Raw genomic sequence first — 23,121 nt, 5'->3', positions numbered from 1 at the left:
ACTGGACACTGGACAGGAGTAAAGAGAGGATCAGAGCATTACCCACCTTCTTTTTCTTCTGTCTCACAGGAGGTGGTGATTGGACCTCCTCCAGCTGGAGTCCGAGGAGGGAGAGAGGGGGCAGGAGAGGGACAGCACAGGGAGAGAAAGAGAGAGACAGGTGAGTCAAGTGTCCCAAGAGTACAGAGACTCTGCTGAAATCACACTCGCAGTGAGTGACACCGACACTAACCAGCCTCAGGACAGCACTGCTAGAGCACCACAACCCAGACTCAACCACATCACAGCACAGATCAAACAGCAATATCTCACACACTGGGACACACACACACAAACACAACATAAACTGGAATGCTACAGAACCTTAAACAGACAATACACACTAGCTGAATATTTGACCAAAATAAAAAATAACAAACAGAAACAGACCCTGACGAAGTACAGGCTCAGTGACCACAACCTGACCATAGAAACTGGGCGACACAGGCAGACCTGGCTGCCCAGAGAGGACAGGCTGTGCTCCCACTGCCAGCGGGGAGAAATAGAGACAGAGGTGCACTTCCTACTGCACTGTGACAGATACTCTGGGATTAGAGAAACATTCTTCCCAAAATTCAGAAATCTAATCCCAGAGTTCCCACACCTGCCACAATCACAACGGGTCCCAATCCTACTGGGAGAGGGAGGAGGGAACTCAGTTGATCTGGCAGCCCAGTATGTGATCTCCTGTCACAGCCTGAGGAACAGTGAGTCTGTCTCCCAATAATGCTCCAGCCGCCTACAGTATATGTCAATATTTTATAATATGTCTTTGTTGTAAATGTCTGTAACATGTCTGCTTTACGCAGAGAGTGGCGGGGGTTGGATGTCAAGGCCTGACAATACCGCATTACGCAGAGAGTGGAGGGGTGGGATGTCAGGGCCTGACGACACTGCTTTATGCAGAGAATGGAGGGGTGGGTGTCAGGGCCATACGACACTTCTTTATTCAGAGAGTGGAGGGGGTGGGATGTCAGGGCTAGATGACACTGCTTTACACAGAGAGTGGAGAGGTGGGTGTCAAGGCTATACGACAGTGCTTTACACAGAGAGTGGTGGGGCTAGGATGTCAGGGCCATATGACACTGCTTTACACAGAGAGTGGTGGGGGTGGGATGTCAGGGCTTGACGACACTGCTTTATGCAGAGAGTGGAGGGGTGGGATGTCAGGGCTATACGACAGTGCTTTCGGCAGAGAGTGGTGGGGGTGTAATGTCAGGGCCATATGACACTGCTTTACACAGAGAGTGGCGGGGCTAGGATGTCAGGGCCATATGACACTGCTTTACACAGAGAGTGGTGGGGGTGGGATGTCAGGGCTTGACGACATTGCTTTCGGCAGAGAGTGGTGGGGGTGTGATGTCAGGGCCATACGACACTTCTTTACGCAGAGAGTGGCAGGGGTGGGATGTCAGGGCCTGACGATACTACTTTACACAGAGAGTGGTGGGGGTGTGATGTCAGGGCCATATGACACTGCTTTACACAGAGAGTGGCGGGGGTGGGATATCAGGGCCTGACAACACAGCTTAACGCAGAGTGTGGAGGGGTGGGTGTCAGGGTTATACGGCAGTGCTTTACGCAGAGACTGGTGGGGGTGTGATGTCAGGGCCATACAACAGTGCTTTACACAGAGAGTGGCGGGGGAGGGATGTCAGGGCTTGACAACACTGCTTTATGTAGAGAGTGGAGGGGAGGGTTTCAGGGCCATAAGACACTGCTTTATGCAGAGAGTGGAGGGATTGGTGTCAGGGCCATATGACACTACTTTACAAAGAGAGTGGCGGGAGTGGGATGTCAGGCCCTGACGATACTACTTTACGTAGACAGTGGCGGGGGTGGGATGTCAGGGCCTTACGACACTGCTTTATTCAAAGAGTGAAGGGGTGGGTGTCAGGGCTATACGACAGTGCTTAATGCAGAGAGTGGAGGGTTGGGTGTCAGGGCTATACGACAGTGCTTTCCGCAGAGAGTGGTGGGGGTGGGATGTCAGGGCCTGACGATACTTATTTACGCAGAGAGTGGCAGGGGTGGGATGTCATGGCCTGAAGATACTGCTTTTCGCAGAGAGCGGAGGAGGTGGGATACGACCTCTCAGTGGGGCCAGCAGGTCTCTTTCCCGGGTGATTTTCTAGCGCGACTGGGGCTCTTCATTTCTCCTCGGTGTCTCATCGCGGGCGGATTTGAAACAGACCACAGAAGGTGGTCACACACTATATTATTATTGAGAGACAGGCTCACTGTCTGTACCTCAGGCTGGGACAGGAGATCCCATACTGTATTATTATTATTGAGAGACAGGCTTACTCTCTGTTCCTCAAGCTGAGACAGGACATCACATACTGTATTATTATTGATTGACAGGCTCACTGTTCCTTAGGCTGGGACAGGAGATCACACACTGTATTATTATTATTGAGAGACAGGCTCACTGTCTGTTTCCCATGCTGGGACAGGAGATAACACTGTATTATTATTGAGAGACAAACTCACTGTCTGTTCCCCAGGCTGGGACAGGAGATCCCACACTGTATTATTATAATTATTTAGAGACAGACTCACTGTCTTTTCCTCGGTCTGGGACAGATGGTCACACAGTGTATTATTATTGAGACAGGCTCACTGTCTGTTCCTCAATCTGGGACAGTAGATCACATTGTATTATTATTATTAATATTACTGAGAGTCTGGCACACTGTTCCCCAGGCTGGGACAGGAGATCCCACACTGTATTATTATTATTTTGAGACAGGCTCACTGTTTGTTCCTCAGGCTGGGACAGGAGATCACACACTGTATTATAATTATTGAGAGAGAGGCTCACTGTCTGTTCATCAGACTGGGACAGGAGATCCCACACTGAATTATTATTATTGAGAGACAGGCTTACTCTCTGTTCCTCAGGCGGAGACAGGACATCACATACTGTATTATTATTGATTGACAGGCTTATTGTTCCTCAGGCTGGGACAGGAGATCAGACACTGTATTATTATTATAGTGAGACAGGCTCACTGTATATTCCCCAGGCTGGGACAGGAATTCCCACTGTATTATTATTATTGAAAGACAGACTCACTGTCTTTTCCTCAGTCTGGGACAGTTGGTCACATACTGTATTATTATTATTGAGAGACAGGCTCACTGTTCCTCATGCTGGGACAGTAGATAACACTGTATTATTGTTACTGAGAGTCTGGCTTACTCTCTGTTCCACAGGCTGAGACAGGACATCACATATTGTATTATTATTATTGACAGATTGGCTGACTGTCTGTTCCTCAGAATGGGACAGGAGATCACACATTGTATTATTATTATTGAGAGACAGGCTCACTGTCTGTTCCTCAGGCTGGGACAGAGGATCACACACTGTATTATTATTGAGAGACAGGCTCACTCTCTGTTCCTCAGGCTGGGACAGGAGATCACACATTGGCTTGTTATTGAGAGGCAGGCTCACTGTCTGTTCCTCAGGCTGGGACAGGAGATCACACGCTGTATTATTATTATTGAGAGACAGGCTCATTGTCTGTTTCTCAGGCTGGGACAGGAGATCACACACTATATTATTATTATTATTGACAGATAGGCTGACTGTCTGTTCCTCAGAATGGGACAGGAGATCACACACTGTATTACTATTATTGACAGATAGGCTCACTGTGTCTTCGCTTGGGCTTGAACAGGAGATTACACACTGGATTATTATTATTGAGAGAGGCTCACAGTCTGCTCCTCAGGCTGGGACAGGAAATCACACACTCTTTTATTTTTATTGAGAGACAGGCTCACTGTCTGTTCCTCAGGCTAGGGTAGGATATCACACACTGTATTATTAGTATTGAGATAAAGCCTCAGTGTTCCCCAGGCTGGGACAGGAGATCACACATTGTATTTTTATTATTGAGAGACAGGCTCACTGTTCCTCAGGCTGGGACAGGAGTTCAAACTGTATTATTATTATTATTGAGAGACAAGCTCACTGTTCCCCAGGCTGGGACAGGAGGCGCAATTATTATTGAGAGACAGACTCACTGTCTGTTCCTCAGGCTGGGACAGGAGATCACAAACTGTATTATTATTATAGAGAGACCTGCTCTTTCCTGACTGTTCCTTAGGCTGGGACAGCAGATCATAATCTGCTTTATTATTATTGAGAGACTGGCTCACTCCTGTCTGTTCCTCAGGTCGGGAAAGGAGATCACACACTGTATTATTATTATTGAGAGACGGGCTCACTGTCTGTTCCTCTGACTGGGGCAGGAAATGACACACTGTATAATTAGTATTGAGAGACAGGCTCAGTGTTCCCCAGGCTGAGACAGGAGATCACACACTGTATTATTATTATTGAGTATCTGGTTCACTGTTCCCCAGGCTGGGACAGGAAATCACACACTGTATTATTATTATTGAGAGACAGGCTCACTGTCTGTTCCTCAGGCTGAGGCAGGATATCACACACTGTATTATTAGTATTGAGAGACAGCCTCAGTGTTCCCCAGGCTTGGACAGGAGATCACACACTATATTATTATTATTATTGACAGATAGGCTGACTGTCTGTTCCTCAGAATGGGACAGGAGATCACACACTGTATTACTATTATTGACAGATAGGCTCACTGTGTCTTCGCTTGGGCTTGAACAGGAGATTACACACTGGATTATTATTATTGAGAGAGGCTCACAGTCTGCTCCTCAGGCTGGGACAGGAAATCACACACTCTTTTATTTTTATTGAGAGACAGGCTCACTGTCTGTTCCTCAGGCTAGGGTAGGATATCACACACTGTATTATTAGTATTGAGATACAGACTCACTGTCTGTTCCTCCTGCTGGGACTGGAGATCACACACTGTTCTATTAATACTGAGGGACATGCTCACTGTTTGTTCTTCAGACTGGGACAGGACATTCCACACTAGGTTATCATTATTGAGAGACAGGCTCGCTGTCTGTTCCTCAGGCTAGTACAGGAGATCACGCACTGTATTATTATTATTTAGATACAGGCTCACTGTGTGTTCCTCAGGCTGGGACAGTAGATCACACTGTATTATAATTATTGAGAGGCTGACTCACTGTTTCCCAGGCTGGGACAGGAGATCACACTGTATTATTATTATTGAGAGACAGGCTCACTTTCTGTTCCTCTGGCTGGGGCAGGGAATCACACACTGTATTATTAGTATTATTAAGAGACAGGCTCGCTGTCTGCTCCACAGGCTGGGACAGGATATCACACACTGTTGTAGTGTTCTCTCACGAGGCACCAGTTCTGTAGGGGTTTGGGCATTTACTGGGACAATTATTTTTGTGGCAGTAAATCACAAAATTGATTCTTTTAATGGTCTTAGAATCCAACCATGCGACATAACTCAAACAACGCACACACAGGTACTAATACACGAGGATACATTTGTTAATATATAGAATATGCATGCAAACCTAACAGATCTTATCTTATGGGTTATCAGAATACAAAAGATATAAATTCATTCAGTTACAAAAAGTTACACATATCAAAAGGACATAAGTTCGGAGACATAAGATCATTCATTTAGGAAGATGCGTTGGACAGAGCTCAGAGGGCGCACCTGGGTGGCTTTCTTTCTGAGTGACGTTCCTGCAACACTCTCCCGCTACTCTTGGTGCGCTCATGCCGCAACACAGGAAGGCTGGAGCAGGTGGGTGTGGGCTCTAAGCACCGCCGAAATAGCTCAGTTGGGAGAGCGTTAGACTGAAGATCTAAAGATCCCGGGTTTCGGCATTTTGTTTCATCGCGCCCTTTGTTCCTCTCTCCAGCGCCCCCTGCCTAAAGTGACGCGTCCCTTTCTCAGCCCGAAACGCAAGCGAGACACCAGCAGCGGTCCCTGCAGGTTTCCGTAGTGTAGCGGCTATCACGTTCGCCTCACACGCGGCAAAATCCCCGGTTCGAAACCGGACGGGAACAGTCTCTTTTTGCACGCTCCTGTACTTCACAGAGGTCTTGAGCGACCGGTCATTTGTTCCCAATGTATTTCCGGTGCCTTCATGCACTCTTGTACCAAACGCACGTTCCTTCTGTACGCGGAGCCGATCATTTGCAATTGGGCTGTGCCGACAGACCAGGACGAGCTCTGTCGGCTCAAAAGCAGCGCAGGACCTGCAAGAACAACAGAAAGATTAGCATTCAGCGGGGGCTTCTTAGTGAGCCCAAGATCTCATCAAGAATCGGCTCCAGCAACAGGGCTGGGCGCATTGTTCCATTCTCCGACCACTCTCGGTGTAAACAAGTCCCTCCTGGTCTCTGCTTGAATTGCACTTTCCTGCGTTTGCTTTGGTGTAACTGGCTTCCCCTGCATGGGCGAATGTGAAGAAGATCCTTAGTAAGTCATTGAAGAAAACCGAGAAGAGGTCGGAGTGGCCTCTGTCGTTCATCAACGATCCAGTCAGGCAGTACTCCTCTGCAAAGCGCCGTTCGTTCACATCGATTGGCTTTTTTTTGCCTTCATTCGTGCAAGTAGTAAAAGCAGACGCCCTTATTCTGCCGTGACCCGGATTCAACCCGGGGTTGTTGCGGCCACAACGCAAAGTACTGAGCACTGTACGATCACGGCGAGATACCGAGACACACGTGGCAGGGTGGAAAAGGCTGTGCTCTCTTCGTGTGACATAATTCGGAAAAGTCCTGACGTTGCATTTCAACTGAGCCCCAGTATACATCGACCCTTCGACACTCTGAGTGACAACTCTCTTGCGTGTTTTCTCATATTTATGTAGTTTGCTTGCATGATGCCGGGAATAGCGCGGATGTTCGCTGCCATATGGTCTAGGGGTTAGGATTCCTGGTTTTCACCCAGGTGGCCCGGTTTCGACTCCCGGTATGAGAACGTGTTGGTTTTGCCTCCTGCTTTCCAAAAGATCAGCACCGTGGACGAAGGAGCCGCATTAAAACTACTCGAACGTGCAAAACGTGCGAGAAGAGGGGGCGCTTGTTTCCAGCCGTAACTTCTCGCGTGTGAGACGAGCTGATCATCGGTGCAGGAGGTGGGAGGGTTACTCTGGTAGACAGGGCTGACCTTCGGCAATAGGATTTATACTCTCCAAGATGATATTTGCACTTTCTGGAGAGGCGATTTTCTCCACTTCAGTAGCCCGATTTTGTCGATTGCGTGGAGAGGGCTGTAGAATGTGGCGCCGCCTTTCCTGCTCCGTCCATGACAGGCGTGCTGGTCTCCGGAGAGAGAGCACGGTCCATCAGCGCACTCCAATAAAGGCACTGGAAGCAGCTGAATCGCATTGGCGAAGCTCAGCACTGGGCCGGTGGGCACATCTTACCACCGTTTCTGTAGTGTAGTGGTTATCACGTTCGCCTCACAAGCGAAAGGTCCCAGGTTCGAAACCGGGTGGAAAAACAACAGCCTTCTTTTGTTGCCACGCACAAAAGGGGATTGGGGATTCGCCTAGCGCTGTGATCGAACAGACCCACTCACCTCTTAGTGTGGCGGGATCTGCACAGTGCATGTCGCAGCGCTTCCTGCTTTCACTTCAATGTGCTTCCCGATGTCGAGTCGTGTGCCGTGCGGAGCCTCTGAAAGCGCGAGCAATGAAAAGGTGCACGACGCTGTGAAAGAAAACAGAGAAGTGAAAGTAAAAGGAGGTAGAAAGCTCCTGACAGCCGCTTCCTCTTCCCCCCCTTGCATTTTTCCCGTCTTGTTGTGCTCGCTGACAACGGCATGAAGAGGAAAACGGAGAAACCGTTTTTTATTTGAACAACAAAAATAAATATTATACAAAAAAGAGCACATATGACGTATCAATAACATCGTCAGGGGCACGTGCTATAATCCAACTACACTTTCTGAAAATTCTACTGTCCAGACAAATGTACATGCTGATCTACACTGAGCTGCTCATTTGAAATCCAGAAGGCAACACAGACACGCTCCTATACCAAGAGCCAAACCTGGACCGCCTGGGTAAAAAAACAGGAAACCTAAGCACTTATCCATAGTGACAGCTTTTGAAAAGGAGCTCTAATATTCACAAATATGAAGACAAGGTTTAAAATACTCCATAGGTTTAAAATTCAGGAATATGAATGGTCAATTGTTTACAATTGGAGCTTTTATGTTTCGTATGATTTAGTGACTTTTTTTACAACATGTAGAAAAAAACAGCACACCTAAATGACAAAGCCTTAGAACTACAGAGAAAAACAAATTGCGTTTAAAGTAAGGTTAAAGGCTCAAGATAACAGTGCAATATAAACGCAAATGTTTGTCGTCTTTGTGGCGCTTACTTTTTGTTGCTTTATCGAATTTCATGCAGTTTATTTCTGACATAAGACATAACAAGCTTGTGTATTTATGAAAAAAAAAGCAGGGCAACAATTTACGTTAAATGCACATATAGTAAATGTATTTTCTCATATAATGGTGTGTTTTTTTGTCTAAAAATCGTTCATGAATGGTTTAACAGACACTTTGCATGATTAAAAAAATATATTTATGAATCTTAATGTTTTATACAATAACGTTTTATTGTGAACATCGGCCCTGTTTATCAATATCACCAGTACAGTTCTGGATTTTATTCTGCCTTCCTACGCACATATGAATTTCCTTTCACTCAACAGCTCGCATGTGTGGTACTGTAGCTTATTAGCGCCAGGGAGAAAAAGAACGTCATTGGCTTTTAAATGATGAACCATTTGCGTTTATACAAAATGACAAAACATTGTCGCTGACATTTGGACATACTCTGTTTAAACACCTGTTGTTTTCTCTAATATTGGCTCCTGTGCTTCGGACCATTTGTGAGAGGAGAAGACACTGAAAAAGTCGTGAGAAAGTGGATTTTACACCTGTGCCAGTGCTGTAGTGGTATCATACAGACGCCCATACAAATCCATCACAAGCTGGAAGCTCTGGAAGGCAACATAAAAGATTGCTCTCTCCGTTGGTGGATGAGGTATGCTCGTTTTTTTCAATGTAAAATGTAATGTACAAAGATCAAATTTGATTCAAAATCCACGAGAGGAAGGGAAGATATCACTTAAAAAAATAAGAACTGAATATTTGGATCCGGGACCTCATACTTATCAAATTATTAAAATAATACTTATTAAAATATCAGATTGTGTTTCTGCAACATTTCGTGCACAGGACACCGTATTTAACAATAAAAAAACAGTCACAATGAGGGCTTTACACGCAGTCCGGGGTATTTTCCCCTTTTATATTTTTGCCACTTTATATCGAACCTGTTACACTCCCCAAAGTGCAGAGTAGCTTGTAAATAAAAATGTACAATTCACCGCTGGTATAAACAGATGTGGGCCTTGTTTGCCTTTGTAAGCATTTGTTTAAAAAATAAGTTCACAATACGTTAAAAACACAAAAAAACACAAATTTAATCATATAACGATACAAACTCAATACCAAATCATTATGCCAATTAAGTACCTATCCTTTGAAAACAGAGAACACCTTTATATCTACAAAAAAAACGTGACATTTGTGTATACTTTTGAATTACAATGCAGGCAGAGTAGTCCTCTGAATTCAAAGATCAGATTTTGGCCAAAACAAGACAATCAGACGGGAGTTGAATTCGGAACAAGAGCCTCTGCTTCGTGGTTTATTGAGCTTTTGATCAACGTCTGAGTTAAAAAAAATTGCTATTTCAACTCTTTGATTGAAGTACACAAGAAACACATTCCTCCAAGCCTGAGTCAAACCAGCAACCTAAGGATTCTTCATTATTGCCACTACAGTCCTCTGCTCTATCAACTGAGCTATCTGTTTCTGGCACATACTGCCCAATGTTGTGCAATGTTTTGGGTGATTTAAATCACAGTTCGACATCAAGTTTTCGACTCGTTTCCTTAGTCTTGTTTACCTTGAATTTAAGCCACGAATCAGGTTTCTACAGTATGAGCTTCCGGAGATATTACAAAATGTTTGATGGGGCATCAGTCATTCCAGGCGGATATTGACACCTTTTTTTCTCGAGGGATCATATTAAACATTTCATTAGGATCGAGAGGAGGATCGCCATGAGACACAAAACAGTTTCTTTCTGTCTTTCTTAGAAAGTAGCATTTGTGCTACATTAATAATATTTTCGTGGAAATATAGAAGTTGTAATTTTTAAAACTTATATTTGAATCAAAATGTGGTTTTGAGTTAAATATTAGCGTGTTCATGGAATTAGTTTGTGTTTGTCATTACTATATATATAGCCATGATACCAGAATTTGTAGCTGAAGTTTAATACTTGTGTTTTTTATGATGATTAGCCATTTGTTTATTACAATATTGTATAAAATGCATAATTTGAACTATATATTTTTCAGGGGTGAATAATTGTAGTTTCTACACCTATGAGACCTATCTTTGATGTATAATAGACCTTTAACTATATAGGTATAATAGTCCTCTAAATGTTTCCGTATAATAAAACTCCAACCATTTATGTATAATGGACATACTGTATAATCAGAGATGTGTAATTGACGTATAATGATATACGTATATTAAAATTTCATTCTAGACCAATTACGGACCACATTTATACATCTAAGGTATGTGTTTAATCAATGTACTGTACATCAGGAAAATAAAGCATATGCTCAGTAGAGGGGTTGTCATATTTTGTCTGTTAATCAAACATAAACAACAATTATGGACAACCATTTTTTGCCAAGGTTGTGAATATTATAAAAGTCACATTTAAACTTTCTGTAAAATTAAAAAAAACACAGAAATACAAGCGGGCACTGATTTGTGTTCACGATACTCAAATGTAACAAATCCTGCTCTGGAAATTGTCTCTTCTCCCCTTGTGAGCCACAATCCCACCAAAAGGTCTCTGTTTGGGAGATGTCAAGATGCTGAGCCTGTGCTGTGCTTCAGTGGCAGGTGTAGAAGACACGCTGTTGTACACGGAATGCAAATTGAGCTCCTTGGACATGAAAACTGACAGATGGTTAAACTTTCTCTCAATGAACAGGAGATCCTGTGTCCGAAGTCCTGAGGTGTCTTTCTTCCTGTCTTGTCATACAGAATGTATCATTAAGGACGACCACATATGGCTTGATTTTGTTAAATGCAAGTATTTATTTCCTTTCTTGGAACCACTTGTTTTTCGAGAATTTCTAACAATTTGTGAAATATGAAATAGAAATCTTGCTTATAAGTGCAGAAGAAATACTGCCAGTTGGCAAGAGAACGACACCATTTTTTTTTCTTTAACCAAAAACCTGCATAGGGAGATAAAAATCCAATTGAAAAAATCCACTTGAGAAGTTTTCGTTGGGGAGGATGGTTGTGGAAGGGCAAAAAAATCCATCTGTTCCGTTACGAACGGCGAAGGTCGCAGGTGATTCACTGCTCTTGACTAGGTGGCGCTAGGAAGTGCAGAGTTTATATCCGGCTGAAGAAACTCCTCTTTCTCAGCTCCGCTTCTCTATTGTTTTGAAGTTGCGGCCGCGCTAACGAATGACGTCATTATACTACGCGACCCTGCATGTACTTCAACCACGTGTGGGTGACTGAATAATTTTCTTTAGATAACGAAAGTTGTTGTTTTTCTTTAAAATAACTTCAGGTTCTGAATACGTAACGTCTTGTCGACTGTGTTTATGCTTGAACAGAGCACAGCCCTGACAACAGGATCTGTGAAGAATAAAAAATAAGTTGTTCTGTTTAAACTTCGGAAGTCAGTCTTTGTTTCTGACCGACTCTGAAGAAGGATGGCGGAGTGCTTGTTAAATCTGCAAACCCAGCTTGACTCTTTCATGCACGTTTTGCTAAAATCGATCGTGTATGAAGTGTCAGAAGTTTTTGGAAACAGGATGTCTGACTCCGAGAACGAGTTTCAAGACAAACTCCGCAATATCTCCCAGATCCTGGTGAGACGGGCCGTGTTTAAAATCACACAGTGTGTGGAGGACAGTGTCGGGAGTGAAATGGCGCAACTGAAGAAGGAAAACGAGAGCTTGAAGTGGAGATTGAAGCTGTGGGAGAAGGAGTCGGGAGCAGAAGGATATCAGGGACCGACAGATCATGTTGGATACACGCTTCCCTGTGAAGTGACTGCAGGAATAAAAGAAGAAATGGACACGAAACTAGAGCTGTCAGGTCAGTGTGGTGACTTGTATGTAGTCGGGATCTGTGCGAGTTTAAAAACAGTGTCTTTAACTTCCTCACTGGTGAGAGTATAGTGGAGAGATGCAGAGTGAAGTGGGAAAGACTTGTGTGATGTAGCAACGGGATTCTTTACTGGAAACTAAACTGTTTTGTCTGGTTACGGTAATAAACACCTCGTTCAGATTCAGCAATTGTTTCACTGAATCAGTGAATAAATACAACGTCATTAGGAAAGAAAACGTATAGATATTGATTTTACGTCGTATTGGCTTTTTATATATTTACTGATGAATGTGTATATAACAATAATTTTAATCGGTTTAAGTATTTCAGTCCTCCGGTCCTCCTCTTCTCAATGCAGTCTTAATCTTAATGTACTGTAGTGTCCAGTCGGTCAGTGAGTCTGCATTAACCCCTCTCTCTCAGTGCTGTGTTATTGTACTACAGTGTCCAGTCATTGTGTCTGTATTAACCCCTCTTTCTCTCAGTGCAATGTTAGTGTACTTTAGTGTCCAGTCAGTGTGTCTCTATTAACCTCTCAGTGTTAGTGTCTCAGTGTCAGTGCAGTGTTAAATGTAGTGTGCAGCGTTATGTGTAATGTAGTTGTGATATTATTCCAGTAGACTCGCATTTTATACAGCAGTTTCGGTCCTGACAAAGCCTGTATATCCAAAATTGCATATAATCAGAACACCATCCTTAAATGGAGCGGAGGGGCGGAGCAGTGGCTCTGTGGCTAAGGATCTGCACCTGTGGCTGGAAGGTCGCAGGTTCAAATCCAGCGGCCGGCAGAGGAATCCTACTCCATTGGGCCCCTGAGTAAGGCCCTTAACCCCAACTGCTCCAGAGGTGCTGTACAATGGCTGACCCTGCGTTCTGACCCCAAGCCTCTCTCCCTGTCTGCTTGTCTCATGGAGAACAAGCTAGTGTATGTGAAAAGATAAATTCCTAATGCAAGAAATTGTATAGGGCTAATAAAGTAATCTTATCTTAAACAACTCATCTGTCACTGTACTAGCATGTCCATGTATATAGTGTAAATTACAATAAAAACAGTGATACAATTTAACTTTTCTTGTCTTGCTTTTTTTCCTCTTTGTACTTATATTGATGTTCATGCTGCATGATAACTAGTGACTAGTTCCCAAAGAGCACCTCAGCTGCGTGCTGTTAAGACTTGAATTTTTGGGGATTCCCACATCATTTACATTTTTATTTATAGTATTTGATTTTTTTTTCACAGCTGACTGGCTATACATGAATTTGTGTAAAAATACGTAACGTAAAATATGAGTCTGCTGTATTTTAAATCCTTTTCAAGTTATGTGTTCAGAGATGAAGTGTGTTTGAATCTGTGATGTATATCAAGTTCTGAAAATGAGTTTTGAAAAGTTAATTTACTTACTACTGTTGTGTCATACAAATGACAAAGTTCAGGTGTCAGTGAAGCAGAAGTCTCTTTATTTCATATGCATATGGAAGTCTGGCTTCCAACCACCGCACTTAAAAATAAGTAGCTAAAGATGTTCTTTTATACCTTTAAACAAACAAGTTACTATGACGCATTCTAAACAAATAAGACAGCAACACATGCCGATTAATTATATCTAAGTTGCAGACTAGACAACAGTTAGTTCTTTTCACATTCTGGTCGTACAGCCAGCTTACCAAATACATGCCCTTTACCTTACTGACCAAGAACAGGCAGCATCTTTAAATATTTGGGCACAAAGCTAACTTCAAGACATTAGACTGCATAGTTTGCAAAATACAAAAAAATACAAAAACAAAAAAATGATATTATCATCTCACTTCCCAGGTCTCTCCCTTATCTCTTCACTGCTAAATAACGTCTTTGCTATCTGAAATTTAAATTTTAAGCTAGTACTTTTTGTGTGGATATTACTTCCTTTTGAGCACTACTCGAAGCTCGTGTTAAAACTCAGGGCTCAATACTTGACCCTTTACTTTTCAGCATTTACATGTGTCCACTTGGTCAGCTTTTAAGGTCACATGGCCTCAACTGTCATTTCTATGCTGATGATTTTCACCTAGACGTCCATACCAAACCTGACACTGATGTGGCTTTCTCTATTTTATCGAATTGCATCTCCGACATAAAAAACCTATGTGACTCAGAATTTCCTTCATCTTAACTGTGACAAGACTAGAGTCATGCTTATTGGCACCACCCACAAACTTTGTAAAACCAATGCTCTAGACCTATCCGTAGATAGTTCTGTACTTGAGCTTCAGTCTAAATTGAAAACCCGAAGATATTTAACTCAGACCTGACATTGGACCCATATGTGCAGCATATTGTCAAAGCATCTTCCTTTCACATACTATACAGCCACCTTTGAAGGTTTTATATACAGATGCAGCCATTCAAAACGCGTGAGGTACACCATGGTACAACATGGTGGGCGTGTCGCATCAAAACACGGTATGATGCAGTGTAACGTGTCATATGACGTCATATCGGAAAGTATCCGGAATCACCTTGTAAAACTGCTAGGAGGAGCTATTAAAGGTTAACTCTCATGTACAGCATTTGAGCTTTTAAATTTAAACTGTGTATTACAGCATGTTAATCATCAGTCATTAAAAAGTTAGTAAATTTTTTGAATGCAAGATTGTTCAGTTGGGCAAAAGTACACAACACAACCTTTATCATAAATATTTTAATTATGCAGAAATATTTTATGCATCAAAGCCTTTACCGAAGATATCACTAATAGTATTAATGAATGACCTTGGATAAGCTGTAAACTCAAAGTATTACGCTGGTCCACATTATTTGTAACCGTCATTTTAAATGAAAATACTTTTATTTTTTCATCGACAAAAAGTAACACCACAGCATTTCGTTGATCTAACTAACAAGAATGGGACATTAGCTAGACAATATGATAAAGGAATAAATGACTTTTTTGGTTTATTTCTTTAGCACATTTATTTGAACATTTCCATCGATTGTACAAGCACTGAAAAACTGCCAAATCCCTAGTTCGTCGGGCATTTTCTTTTACTATAACAGACATAAAAACTCCCTTGCTTTTAACAGAGCGTTTCATAATTTCTAACAACGAAAATGATTTAAACTGCGACACTTTTATATCAAGAGCTCAAAATATCACAAGGATCCTCAAGAGATCAACAAAGACAACAGAAAAAGATATGTGTATCAGATACTGTACATGAGAATCCAAGCTTTTTTTATCTACGCTAAGAAGTAGTCTTTAAAATTTCTTCATCACACAGTGAAGTCAAAATTCCGGGATGTGCGTATATTAGAAAATATAGGACTTCTTCGAATGTGTGTCAGGCAATCAGACTTTGGGACCAGAATTATCAGTTTTATTAAATGTCTTTTTGATACAATCAGACAAATGCAACATAAATTGTTATCTTTGTCTTTTAAGTATCTTAATAAACTATCAGCATAGCTTTCTCCCCGTTTAGATTTATTTTTCTTGGGATTTTGGGATCAAACGTGGGAAGATTAGATTGTAATCATTTTTATTTTTTAAATACATTTTAGGAAAGTGTAATCTATACTAAAAAGCTGTATTTATTTTATTGATTCCCTCTCGCACTCCAAAACATACTGGTAGGTTAATTGGCTTATGGGAAAACTGGCCCTGGTTATGTGTGTTTGTGTCTGTCTGTCCTGTGATGGACTTGCGCTATGTCCAGGGTGTATTCTGCCTTGTGTCTGTTGCTTACTGGGATAGGCTCCAAATCCTCTGTACTGGATAAAGAGATTAGAAAATGGATGGAAGTAAAGGCACTGTGTGGATGGAACTATACACAGTGTTAGAAACCCACTGTGAGATGGCAGCATCTCACTGAGGCTAAATTATTTTATAGGGCTGGCTTAAGGAAACAGCCTTTCCACCTCTCTTGCACATCAATAGCCATACCTAGTTAGTTATTTCAACAAATCTTAAGATGCTGGCTCTGTGGATCCGCATCAGCTATGTTTGTCCATTCCTTCAATTCATGTGCATCCAACACACAGTTCAATGCTAGCAACTACACAAAATCTAAAATACAATCCTCATTTCAGTATCTATGTAAACATACAGTCTGTTAACTTCATCATCTTCATCAAAAGTATGCCTAACCCCATCAGGTTGTGTTCTTGTTATCAGTGTATTCCTCAACTTTCCTCAAATTATCTTTTTCCTACCAACATCTCTAGTCTTATATCCTGCAATAACTCAGCCAACACTTAACCCCTCAAAAGCTGCATGTGTTAATTTCTTTAAATCACAAATATCATATGTAAATACTGGCCATGTAATACTCTGCATGGTGGAATAATAGTTTATTTTAAAGGGAACTAGAGGAACTAGGAACTAGAGAAATCAAGAAAGCCATTTCTTTCTAGAATTAATAAATGCACATCCTGTTCACTGGGGAAATTAAATCCACACTTTAATATGCATCTTTAATATGTTCAGAATTTGACAGCGAGAATCCTGATCGGGATGCATTACGCCTGTCCTTGCACTGGCTTCCTATCAGGTTTCGAGTCAACTTCAAAATCCTCATCCTCATTCAGTACCTATCTGGCTTATTATCTGTCTACTCCCCACCTTTGTCCGTCTGACTCTGGTCTTCTAGCTGTCCTCAAGAACATCTACATTCTGTGGGTGACAGGACCTTCTCTAGCTGCACCCCAGAGCTCTGGATTTGTATCCCCAGTGATATCAGTCACCTACCCTGAGTGCATTTAAATCTAACCTCAAAACCTTTTTCAGAAGAATTAGTGTCTGTATCTGCTTCATTTTCTAATTGTGGTAGCACTTCTAACTGCTTGTCTTTCTTTTATGTATTTACTTTGTAATCTGTGGTCCTTATAACTGTTTTTACATCTACTGTATTGCTTTATTGCTTTGTCACTCTTCTCATTCGCTCTTTGCTAAATGACTTTTCATACTAATCTGATCAATCTAACTGCTTATTTTCTGTGCTTTCTCTATCCTGTTAGATTTACAATTATTCTGAAATTTTTCTTCTTGAAATGACTCATTTTTAAATACCTTTTTTCACTGTTAATATCTTGCAGCAACTATGCGACAAAATATACACTTAGCTCAACCTGACAGTTCATCCTGCTACCAACATTGAATAAAAAAATCTTTAGATTTCTATATTTGTCTTTATCTAGTGGTTTCATTAGTGACACAGGCTAAACTTTCTTGGAAAAATGTATTTTATGTGTTGCGAAAAACTGACTTGCTTTAACAAAATATATTTACAGATCCTTTCGCCTGGCAATCTACCTGAATGCCCAACTATCTGTGAAGCCCTCCATGAAACCATGTTTGCTATTAATTCATTTGGATCTCACTGACAGAATTGCTATTTTTTATGCGTGCTAAGTTTCTGATTCCTCACTCTGTTTCATGTGTAGAGATGGATAAGACTTTATTGATCCCAAAGGGAAATGGACGTACATGTTCATGAACATGTTTGCATGTTCTTTTGTAATATACACTTTTTGTGATTTTTTTGTATATCTAAGCAAGTGTTCCTGCATCCCTCTTCTGCACTATGTATAGTCATGGCTTTTTTCTGTTTGCTTATTTCAAAGTAACACCTGCTCCATTTCTAAAACTTTTTGCTCTTGTGCATTTTTGTATTTTTTACACCTCTAGCACTTTAACGTCCTGAATTTATATTTGCCTTAATTTGTAGGACGAATTTTAGTTTTAGCCTTAAAAAGCTTCAGTTTTCACTATCTTTTGTTTCTTGTCCTTCAACTGTTATTATTGATCATCGAAGTATTGTACTTGACATGACTTGATTCACCCTTTCCTGAACATCTGTGAGTGGCAGAGATAGTGCTGTCTCTGGTGCGATCTTTTGCAGCTGACATTTCACTGTTTTAAACGAATAAGAAATTAGATTGCTCATAAATCACTTATTCTAAATAAACACAGCGTAATTGCTCTCTGAAAATGTTTTCTTGTTCGTTTTGGAGACCTTGATCGAAACTGATTTTAGATGTCAGAAAGGATTTATTTTCTCTGTGTATTTCTGTGTGCGTATTTCCTACATTGCTTTGTCGAGATTTTAACTTTATATTTAGGCTCAGATTTCAACTATAAATCTCACACTAATTACTAGCGGTAAATACTGATGTTTTGCTCCCTCTTACCACAAAAATCTATATGTATTGTATCTGGGATGACCTAATTTTTGTACGTGTACCTACTGTGATTCGGAAACGGAACGGTTAAAGATGGCGACAAGTCAGGCACCCAGAGGGAGGGGGAGAGGGGGTGCGTCTTCCTGCCTCCATAACTAAAATGCCAAATAGGAGTGGCTTAAGCGATGTACACAGTCATGTAACTGACAGTTTGAGGTAGCCTATCGTATAGATTTCGCTTTGTTGCTGATAGATTAAGCTTTCGAAACTCAGCCCCAAATTCATGTGACTGATTTTTCACCCTGTTTCATTGGTTAAACGCAATGATCACATGCACCACCATGGTAACTGGGATGTGTAGTTTTTAATTCAGTTTGAATTATAACTGTACGTACTGTCTTCATATTTGGCAAGGGCTTTAAAGAGAGGGCGCGCCAAAAATATTCGATGCCGTCGTCCTGGAAGAATTTGACCTCAGAACGTTTGACTAGCCTACTGTATGTTCCTAAATTAATATCATTTATGACCTTCTATCTATATACCTTCTTCTGCTCCTCTTCTTTTTATGCTCAGCTACTAAAATTTCCCTTTAGCGGTAAAATTTCCTATAAATATTCAATACTAAGCGGATTAAAATGTGCACAGTAAAGAGATTAAATGATTAAATCTTTTCACTACCGACTAATGCACCATGAGTGCCCGTTGGTACCGTGCATTTTGAATGGCTGCATCTGTATAATAAAGTTTATTATTATTATTTATTATTATTATTATTATTATTATTATTATTATTATTATTATTATAATAAAGGTCTTGTCTTCTTGTCCTGTGTTTTCAGGCTCAGAGGCCAGTGTTCTCCCTGATGCTGGGGAAAGGGCTCCTCTTGAACAGCAGCACAGTGAGGAGGAGGAGTGGAGCTCCAGTCTGATGCAGGAGACAGAGATCACTGCTGCAGAAGGGAAAGAGACACTCAGTGAGCAGCAGACAGAGAGCAGACAGAGTGTGGAGGATCTGGACTCTGTGCCCATGATGAAGACGGAGCCTGAGAGTGGGACACCTGGACTCTTAGTATGTGATGCTTTTACAGAGAAGATTAATAATCAGGACACGAACAATATGTCACAAGGTTGTAATGAACTTTACTGTGTCTCTGTACAAGAGCTCAAAGAAGAACTGAGTGAGTTTAATCTTACAGATAAGGACATGGAGCCCCAGTTGATTGACCCCGCAGAGCTGAAGAAGGAGCCCCAGGTGATTCAGACTGCTGAGCTGCACACTGAAGGACACGATGGAGAAAACAAATCTCAGTTTCAGAACAGAGAGCAAAATCATTCCATGAAGGATTTGCAGAATAAGAAACCCCAGCATGATCAGACAATGAGGAAGAATCACTCAAAGCCTTGCTCAGATGGAGTGGACAAACTGCCATTACAACACAGGGATGAGCAGCCTTTTTGTCAGTCTAGAATTTCAAAAAACCTTCGCTCAGGAGAGAAATCTTTCACTTGCCGTCAGTGTGGGAAGAGTTTTAGTCAGTCACACAACTTAAAAAGACACCAGGGTATTCACACAGGAGAGAGACCATTCAGCTGCAATCAGTGTGAGAAGAGTTTTAGAGACTCAAGTGCCTTAATAGTCCACCAGCGCATTCACACAGGAGAGAGACCATTCAGCTGCAGTCAGTGTGGGAAGAGTTTTAGTCAGTCAAGAACCTTAATAGTCCACCAGGGCATTCACACAGGAGATAAATTATTCAGCTGCTGTCAGTGTGGGAAGCATTTTAGTCAGTCACACTACTTAAAAAGACACCAGCGTATTCACACAGGAGAGAGACCATTCAGTTGCAGTCAGTGTGGGAAGAGTTTTAGAGTCTCAAGTGCCTTATTAGCCCACAATCGCACTCACACTGGAGAGAGACTGTTCAGCTGCAGTCAGTGTGGGAAGAGTTTTAGTAAATCAAGTAACTTAAGAGCCCACCAGCGCACTCACACAGGAGAGAAACCATTCAGCTGCAGTCAGTGTGGGAAGAGTTTTAGTCAATCACATGACTTAAAAAGGCACCAGCTTGTTCACACAGGAGAGAGACCGTTCAGCTGCAGTCAGTGTGGGAAATGTTTTAGTCTTTCAAGTAACTTAAGAGCCCATCAGCGCATTCACACAGGAGAGAGGCAATAGAAAACACTAGGGAGGAGATCACACACCTATCTACATCAGTGGAACTGCAGTGGAGAGGGTCAGCAGTTTCAAGATCCTGGGAGTTAACATCTCAGAGGACTTAACCTGGACCCACCACACTAAAACCATGGTCAAAACAGCACGGCAGCGCCTATTCTTTCTCCGTAGGCTAAAGAGGTTTGGCATGCCATCACATATCCAGGCCAACGTCTACAGGTGCACTATTGAGAGCATCCTGACTGGTTGCATCACTGCCTGGTATGGGAACTGCTCCGCCCGGGATCACAAAGTACTGCAGAGGGTGGTGAAGTCAGCACAGCTCATCACCGGCTGTGAGCTACAAAACATCCAGGATATCTACTCAGTTAGATGTCTGAAGAAGGCCAGGTCCGTTCTCAAGGACCGCAGTCATCGCAGTCACAAACTATTTTCCCTCCTACCATCCGGTTAACGGTACCAAAGTATTCGGTCCAAGTCCAACAGACTACGGAACAGCTTCTACCTCCAGGCAATCAGACTGCTAAATAGCCAACCTCCAGCTCCTTTAGCAAATCACCTGTAATGGCTACATGGACACACAGTTTTCACTGTATTCAGCATAACTGCACTACTTGTATATATTGCATACACCATGGACACATAGCAGCTCTACTCATATTGAGTTTTATTAAATTTCTATTACATCTGTTATTATGTAACCTTATTTTCATAATCTCAATTTTGTGATTTTTGTGTTTTTGTGATTTCTGTGATTCTTGTGATTTTTGTGAGCTTGCAGAAAAGACATTTCATTGCCAGCAACTACTGCTGCATGCTCTGTTGTTGTGCATTTGATAAATAAACTTTGAAAATAAATTGTTGCAGTCAGCGTGGGAAGAGTTTTAGTGACTGAATCACCTTAAGACACCACCAGCGCATAAGATAAGATCACTTTCTCACATTAGGATTTTGTCTTCTCACAACACTCTCACTATGAGGCCCACAGATAGGAAGAGAAGCTAGGGGTCAGCATCTCTGGTGTAGTTGTGGTTAAGGCCCTTGCTCAGGGGCCTACCAGCATAGGATTTCTCTGCCAGCTGTGGGATTTGAACCAGCAACTTTCCACCCACAGATATACACCAGAGAGGGACCTTCCAGCTGCAGTCAGTGTGGAAAGGGTTTTATCCAGTCAGGTGACTTAAAAATACACCGCTTTAGTCACCACTTTAGTTTTTGATTTAATCATAGTCTTAGTCAAGTCAACTGAAATGTCTATTAGTTGAAGTAGGTAACTGCGTCAGCATGTGACATCTGTTAAAGGTTCCTCAGCTGACACTTTGCGTTTTCTTCTCTTTTCAGCATGGAACAAACCTGTACTTGTTCCTAAAATGTCTATTAGTTACTTTGTAGTCACCCACTTTTGATTTAGTCTAGTCAACTAAATGTTGACTATAATTACTCTTACTTATGGTTGATTAGAACAGAATTGGTTCTAGTCATGCAGTTTACTTTATGTGTATAATAACATGTATAAAGATTTACATGTTAGGATGAGCGATTATATGAGCAATTACATTAGGATGAGCGATCCCTCCTCAGCAAAGGGCTCAGTTTTGTACCAGTTCCAAGGAAGCTGGACATCCCCCAGACCAATGTCGACCTTAACCGCTTTTACCGCAGGATCCGTCTCAGAGCACATTTTGCTGACAATTCCTCTTCACAGGCAGCTGATAACAACCCGGTTATTGATGTCATTAACAACATTAATCCCAAACAGAGCTGTTGGACTCCCTCCTCTGGCCGTTTTCCACCAGTTGATTATTTCATCAACCAATGCACTAATCAAGCTCCCAAGGCACTCTCTATACCCAGTAAACATAGGTCTAACCTCACCCAAGGAGAAAATCAGGCGCTCCAGTCTCTCCGCAACAGGGATGATATCGTCATCAAACCAGCAGACAAAGGAGGTGCTGTTGTGGTGTGGCATAAGGATCTGTATGTCTTTGAAGCCTAAACAACTAACTGACACTAACTGACACTTCTGCCTACCTCCCTCTCCAACAGGACCCTACCACTGACTACCAAAAGGAAGTGGTATCCACCATTTCCCTTCTTATCAGCGGTAACGAGCTCTCCCAGGAGGCGAACCGGCTCATCATGGAACATCCACAGGTATCTCAATTTTACCTCCTCCCCAAAATCCACAAACCGGACACCCCTGGACGGCCCATCGTATCAGCATGTAACTGTCCAACTACTTACATCTCAGCCTTTCTCGACAGCCTCATGAGACCGCTGGTTGAAGATCTTCCCTCGTACATCAAAGACACCAACCACGCGCTCCAACTTTTCAATGATTTCCAATTTCAGGGTACCGAATGCCACATTTTTACCATGGACATCACATCTCTGTACACCGTCATTCCCCATAATGATGGCCTTACAGCCCTCAAGCACACGCTGGACAAACGCACAGTGCTTGATCCACCCACCCACACCCTGGTACGCCTTGCAGAATTGGTCCTCACACTGAACGCATTCTCTTTCAATAATCTTTATTACCAAAAGGTCAGTGGAGTTGCCATTGGCACCAGAATGGGACCCAGCTATGCCAACATTTT

General features: G+C 42.1%; 2 protein-coding genes across 3 annotated transcripts in view; both read left to right on the top strand.

Annotated features, from left to right (window-relative positions):
- The window catches only part of LOC148666845 (zona pellucida sperm-binding protein 3-like), a 779,162-nt gene that overhangs the window by 695,970 nt on the left and 60,071 nt on the right, over positions 1-23,121 (top strand). The window lies entirely within an intron of this gene.
- LOC148666855 (uncharacterized) lies at positions 11,541-21,381 on the top strand. Of its 2 annotated transcripts, none has more exons than XM_088632474.1 (2): positions 11,541-12,173; positions 19,185-21,381. In XM_088632474.1, exons 1-2 carry the CDS (start codon positions 11,786-11,788, stop codon positions 20,519-20,521), a joined length of 1,725 nt encoding a protein of 574 aa, XP_088488600.1. In that variant the 5' UTR covers positions 11,541-11,785; the 3' UTR covers positions 20,522-21,381. The 2 variants fall into 2 exon arrangements, with proteins under 2 accessions (XP_088488600.1, XP_088488601.1); XM_088632475.1 differs by lacking the exon at positions 11,541-12,173 and having other exon boundaries at positions 19,286-19,414; positions 19,542-21,381.

The sequence above is a fragment of the Lepisosteus platostomus genome, chromosome 5 (assembly GCF_059453375.1).
Source record: "Lepisosteus platostomus isolate fLepPlt1 chromosome 5, fLepPlt1.hap1, whole genome shotgun sequence".
NCBI classification, from domain to species: Eukaryota; Metazoa; Chordata; class Actinopteri; order Semionotiformes; family Lepisosteidae; genus Lepisosteus; species Lepisosteus platostomus.
This window is presented reverse-complemented; position numbering and strand designations above follow the sequence as displayed.

Coding starts and splice junctions, on each gene's coding strand:
- LOC148666855 (XM_088632474.1), top strand. CDS start 11,786: ATGGCGGAGTGCTTGTTAAATCTGCAAACCCAGCTTGACTCTTTCATG. Junction 12,174..19,184: donor CACGAAACTAGAGCTGTCAG/GTCAGTGTGGTG, acceptor CTGTGTTTTCAG/GCTCAGAGGCCAGTGTTCTC.